This window comes from Engraulis encrasicolus, chromosome 13, assembly GCF_034702125.1.
Source record: "Engraulis encrasicolus isolate BLACKSEA-1 chromosome 13, IST_EnEncr_1.0, whole genome shotgun sequence".
Taxonomy (NCBI): domain Eukaryota; kingdom Metazoa; phylum Chordata; class Actinopteri; order Clupeiformes; family Engraulidae; genus Engraulis; species Engraulis encrasicolus.
This window is the reverse complement of record NC_085869.1, coordinates 25,513,449-25,519,615: the sequence shown is the minus strand read 5'-3', so window position 1 is coordinate 25,519,615 and position 6,167 is coordinate 25,513,449. Positions and strand designations below refer to the sequence as shown.

The 6,167-nt window shown below is 44.2% G+C and overlaps 1 protein-coding gene across 1 annotated transcript; it reads left to right on the top strand.

Moving 5' to 3' along the window:
- The first annotated feature begins 487 nt into the window (after window positions 1-487).
- On the top strand, window positions 488-5,479 carry umps (uridine monophosphate synthetase). The gene is made up of 6 exons (XM_063214525.1): window positions 488-707; window positions 1,020-1,173; window positions 1,514-2,191; window positions 3,040-3,215; window positions 3,587-3,701; window positions 4,896-5,479. The coding sequence occupies exons 1-6, from the start codon at window positions 552-554 to the stop codon at window positions 5,069-5,071; spliced, it is 1,455 nt and encodes a 484-aa protein (XP_063070595.1). The 5' UTR covers window positions 488-551; the 3' UTR covers window positions 5,072-5,479.
- Window positions 5,480-6,167: the final 688 nt, after the last annotated feature.

Below are 6,167 nucleotides of genomic sequence, written 5' to 3'. Positions count from 1 at the left end.
ACTATTCCTCGGACAATGCAAGCTAAGTTACCCTTTTCAGAAGCTGTTGGCTATGTGCCCTATACAACCTATTTAAAATAAAACAGTTGTAGGGACCACTTGGTAAACATCATGTGCTAGAAGGAGAACTACATCACACTCCTGAAGATGTCCCATTTTTCCACGAGTCTTTAGAACCTGCTGAGTGCATGTACTGACATTGACACATGATGGCGCTGTAGATCACAACATCACTCACTGGTGATCACTCAACATCACCCCTGATTTCAACGGGGTGCTCAGGAATAGCCTACAGAATGACTCTTCAATCTTGCGAAAGAAATCATCCTGTAATCTGCGTATGTCCTGAAAACGTGTACAATGTTTGTTTCCTACTTTCTGCATACAATGCGTGACTTTGCTTCACAAACAAGGCTACACTTCATGCGTAAACTCGGCAGCTCGATAGGTGGCGATAAAGGTCTGTTTTAACTGGCGGCGAAGCCGCGTTGTATGATTCAAGAAGAAGACTTCCGCGGCATCGTAGGCAGTCTGCACTGGGGTTACTTAAAATGGATAATGGTAATACAAGTCTCGAGAGTTTAATTTTAAAGTTGCACGATGTTCACGCCGTTAAATTCGGGACTTTCAAGCTGAGGAGTGGAATCTCTTCGCCCATTTACTTTGATCTCAGGGTCATTGTTTCCTACCCATCTCTCATGAATGAGGTGAGTCAATTTTGGCAACACGTGTGTCCTACCAGTCGGCTGAATGCTTCAGAATTTACCAGTTTACCAGACAAATAAATATTCTGTAGGACTGTCTGGCTGAAGGTATTCTCCGCTTATCTTTATTTACCACAAAACAATCGCTCGCTTTCCTCTTTCCTCTGTATCAGGTCCAGTGGTGTACTGGTGTGTGTTGTGATTCATTGATAATTGAAGATGGCAACATAGTAACCAAAACATGAGCTAGTTGACTTATTTCTGTGGTAACAATGTTAACCGGTGGGCTACTTGGTTAAAATGTCTTTTCGACAGGTGTCCAGTCTGTTATTCCAGCGTGCTAAAGAAGCGGGGGTGAAGTTTGACAATGTGTGTGGTGTACCATACACTGCTCTGCCTTTGGCCACTCTCATCTGCGCGCAGAATGATTTGCCAATGCTCATTCGTAGGAAGGAGGCAAAGGATTATGGTATAGAGAACAACTCCATTAAACTCTATGGAAGCCCATCTTTGGGTCATTGACGTGTTTAGAAGCAAACATCAGGGTGACGCAACCATAACCCCCTTTTGTGTGAAGGTGGTAACCTACTTAATAAATCTATATTGCAATATTGTATGTTTTTTTTGTCAATGTAATGTAGGAAAAACTAAAATTAAGTCCACAGAATAGTAGAACTAACTGTGGTTGCATGACATGACCGCTACTAAACACGTCAATTAGCCTACCTCTTTTCTTTACATATGACTATATTCTATAATGTACTTTTTGCCCTTGTTTATGCTCTTTTTTTCTCCACCACTGCTTTCAGGAACAGGACGTATGATCGAGGGGACCATTCGCCCCGGGCAGACCTGTCTCATCGTGGAAGACGTGGTAACCAGCGGCAGCAGTGTGTTCGAGACGGCCCAGGTGCTTGAGAAGGAGGGCCTGAAAGTCACGGACGCGGTGGTGCTGATGGACCGCGAGCAGGGAGGTGACGCGAGGCTCGCCAAGGACGGCATCGCGCTCCACTCCGTCGTGTCCATCTCCAAACTCCTCAGCGTGCTACTGGAGGCTGGTCGCATCGACGCCGAAGTCGCCCAGAGCGTCAGGCGGTTCATCGAGGAGAACAGCACCTTCAAGCCCAGCACAGAAGAGAAGAACGGCTCACCCGCGGCCAAGAAGGCATGCACAAGCCTCAGCTACGAGGCCAGGGCCCAGCTCCCCGGCGTCCACCCCGTGGCCTCCCAGCTGCTGAAGCTCATAGAGAGCAAGCAGAGCAACCTGTGCGTATCGGCAGACGTGACGGACTGCGAGGAGCTGCTGCAGGTGGCGGAGACCCTGGGCCCGCTCATCTGCGTCCTGAAGACCCACGTGGACATCCTGCACAACTTCACTCCGGACATCACCAGGAGGCTGAAGGAGCTGGCTGACAAGCACCACTTCCTCATCTTTGAGGACCGCAAGTTTGCAGACATTGGAAATACAGTGAAGCACCAGTATGAGGGTAAGTCTACTGTGCGTGTCTATGGTTGACAGAGGGGTTGCTTTTGGGGGGTGGGGGGGTTGTTGAAAAGCTGCACTCTGGAGTGTGATTCTTGTATTTTATATTAGTGAGTTAGCTTGACAGACATTCCGGCCTAAGCCTTCCGCTGAAGAAGGCTTAGGCCGAAATGTCTGTCTGTCATGCTAACTCTCTAAAATAAAATACAGGAATCCCACTCCAGAGCGCAACCTTTTCTACAAAAAATTGTATGAATCTGTTCGCTGGCATCCGAAGACCTTGTAAAGACAGCATGGAGTTGAGAGCACTTTCTGGATAAATACTGTTGCTTTGATAAGTACAGTAACCTTATGTTGACTCTGAGTGAGCACATGCAAGCAGAGAACTAGGGCTCTGTTTTACCAGAAATATAAAGCAAAGAATCGGATTGGAGAGGAAGACATCCCAAACGTCCGTCCGCCCATCCGTCCATCCAATGCAAAAGAGTGTGCACAAAGTCTGTCTTTTAAGGAGGCGTTGTCCCCTCCTTTAATTGTGGCGTTTGCACAAGAATTGCAGATTTATTCTCAACCTCAAGACTCCGAAGGTCTCCTAAAGGGGCGTTCACCCGACATCACATGGATACCGGAAAAGAGCGAGCCTGAAGTATCTTTCTCTCCTATACCATTCTTTGCTATGGCTCTGTTTTGCCAGAAATACAAGTATAAAGCCTCTTCTTTTTCGAAGATGTACACATACCTGGCACAATCACTCAGCCAATTTATTGCAGTACCTCTTTGGAATCTTGTCTTTTTGTGACATATGTGATATACAGAGGTATACATGTGATTTACAATTTTTGTCTTATGTAGGTGGAATTTATCAAATTGCGTCCTGGTCCCACATCATCAATGCCCATGCAGTGCCGGGCTCAGGGGTGGTCAAAGGACTTCAGGCGGTGGGGAAACCACTGGACCGTGGTTGCCTTCTCATTGCCGAAATGAGCTCCCAGGGTTCTCTGGCAACAGGGCCCTACACTCAAGCTGCCGTAAGATTTTTTTTTTTTTTTGTCTTTGACTGCTACACAGGAATTTGAGAACAGCTTGTTCCCTCTAGTTTAGTTTTTGCCTGTGAAAACTTGCTACAGATTTTACACTGTATCCAAACTGCTGTTATTCAGTCACATGCTTGCATTCTTTCTCTTTGCCTCTCTCGCTCGCGCACACACACACACACACACACACACACACACACACACACACACACACACACATATACACACACACACACACACGCACAAACAAAACACCTATTAGGTATTAGTTTTGTGTCATAAAATTACAATTGATGGCTGTACAAATGTCTTCTTTTGCCTCACGTCTGCATGTATTTGTCCCCGTCTCATTTTTCTAACGCCAGGTGAAGATGGCGGATGAGCACTCTGACTTCGTATTCGGCTTCATCTGTGGCTCTAAGATCAGCAGCAAGCCGGAGTTCATCCACATGACCCCTGGTGTCAACATGCAGTCAGAAGGTAGCGTAAGACACACTCCACATGAGACCAAACACTTAAAGGGACACTCCACCCATTTGCATTAGGCTTTCCATTGCTAGACACCCAGTCATACTTTTGAATGGTCGTGCGACACTCTCTCACACAATTACCCCGTGAGACAGGAGAAATCTGTATTCACCTCTTAACACTTCCTCCTACAATGATGTAAAAATCGTCATTTTGCATCATTGTGGGAGGAAGTGTAAGAGAGGTGGATTTCTGTTCAGACTACAAGCCTTTTCACCACCCTTTCAACCCTGCCATTAGGGGGTTGGACCTAATGCGCTAACAGACCTATCACAGATCAGTGTGCCAGTGCTTTTGAAATCACTGGCATTGAGACTCCAGTAAGTCACTGGCGGAGCTGCTAGGGTGTGGACTGTGGAACTTGAGCATTGCAATGCATTATGGGGATTGTTGTCAAAAATCCACAAGCACTAAAAAGTCATTTTCTGCCTTTTCTCGGCCAAGAAGGCACCAAATTAGAAATGTATGCTACTATTTTACTACATATATGACCCTCTTTCAATACATATTCATATCTCCACCGGTGGAATGCCCCTTTAAGAAGACGCACATAGAAATTAACTGGGGCGATAAGTAATGCCAATATGGTGTGTGCTTGCACATCTCTCACATTTCTGGCAAAAAGATCCCATTTCCTTCTGAGCTGTGCTGTCATTGATCCAATCATCTCACAAGCGAATGCTGCTGCAGGCACAGTTGAAAAATATGAAGAAATAGCTGCCCGAAATGGCTGCCCAGAGGGTGCTGCCAAGTGGAGGGACTTATACAGACTGACTAAGGTAGTGCTTCATAAATGGGAAAGATACTGACAGGGCTGATATTCAGGCTCGGTCCCCTATTTCAGGTTTGCCAGTGTTTGTCTGCAAGAATGATATAGTCATTATATACTGTATACACTTTTTTCAAGTTATTCTTATTTCAAAAATTGCCAAAGGTTTGGCCTCGGGTTTTTCTTTTACTACCGGGCGTAATGACAATCCGGTCATAAAGAAGGCTGTATTTTTTTTCCTAAATTATTTCCAGTTTTACATCATCTTGAGAATCTGTGGAATGTCAGAAAAACGTAAAGCATTAAAAAAATATACATGTATTATTTAAGTACTATTTACATTTACTAATGGGTGTCCTGTGGTTGTGGTATTTCAGGCGATTCCCTTGGCCAACAGTACACCAGCCCTCAGGAAGTGATCTGCAAAAAGGGCTCTGACGTCATCATTGTGGGACGAGGTATCTTGGCTGCTCCCGACAGGGTGAAGGCTGCTGAGGCGTATAAAGAAGCAGGATGGAAGGCCTACCTTAACAGACTGGCGTTAACAAACTGAAACTGACTGCCGTTAGAAAACAAACAAATCGTGTATCCAAATGGTACATTCCTGAGACACAGCAGGAAGTGCCAGATGCTGGGATAATCCTTTGAATATCGGTTTATATGCTGCCTTGAATATGTGAAAAATCACCTCAACATCTTAACCCAATGACATTGCAATTTCATTTCATTAACTGCAACTTTTCTCAGGTTGTTTTCTGTTAGTATTATGGTCTTTCATTCCCTCCAACTTACTCACTTTGCATTTACTTTGCCTTTGCGGGAACATGGACACGTGCTGGCACTCCCTCCATTTTTTTGTGGTTTGTATTGCACTTAATACTAATGCACACAATGCAGTGTTACAGCAACTCCTCCAATAAAGGTTTTCTTTTTCTAAGAAAAAAAAATGTTAAGTGTATTTATTTCACATATTGGACTTAAGCCATTAGATATATTAAAGTCTGTTAACCCATTGACGCCTAAGGCACCTGCAAAAAAGGGTGCTGAATGCCTAAGCCCTTTTTAAGGAAAGCTGCCCTCAGCCTATAAAAACCTAAATATCTCAGCTTCTGAAGCACATAAAAATATGCACTAAGTTGCATTTAAACGCTAAGACCCTCATCTTTCATTAGAATGTGTTCATTCATCTCAAACAAACAGAGATTTTTAATAAAGTTGTCTCAAATCTCATGAGCCTGAATGTTGCGTAATGCAGCTCCAGGCGCCAGGGCCAATGTTACGAAATGCAACATCAGGCATCAATGGGTTAAAGTAGTGCTCTTAAAGTCCGCAGTGTGTTCATATTCAAAACCATTTGAAGTTGTGTGTAATTAGCCTTAGAATTGTTATTATGCGTGTGGAGGTACAATGCCATTTGAATTTACAATCTGTAGTAGGATGCTGTGTTGATGTCGAGTAGGTGGTGCCATTTTCGTCATTTTCTTTCTGGGCAATTGCCAGTTTTAAAACCCAGCAGAGAAAGAGTAATAACTAAACCCACCTCATTATTTGACATGAGAATTTCACAGGATTTTAAAAGCAGGAGGACTCATTAAAATGTTTCTTAGAACAATAGTAGTTGCCCATTAGCAAGAGGGCTACTTACATTT

Bases quoted from the DNA above. Each gene is read 5' to 3' on its own strand.
- umps (XM_063214525.1), top strand. From the start codon at position 552: ATGGATAATGGTAATACAAGTCTCGAGAGTTTAATTTTAAAGTTGCAC. The intron at 1,174-1,513 runs GTATAGAGAACA...CACTGCTTTCAG, and splicing joins GAAGGAGGCAAAGGATTATG to GAACAGGACGTATGATCGAG. The intron at 2,192-3,039 runs GTAAGTCTACTG...TGTCTTATGTAG, and splicing joins AGTGAAGCACCAGTATGAGG to GTGGAATTTATCAAATTGCG.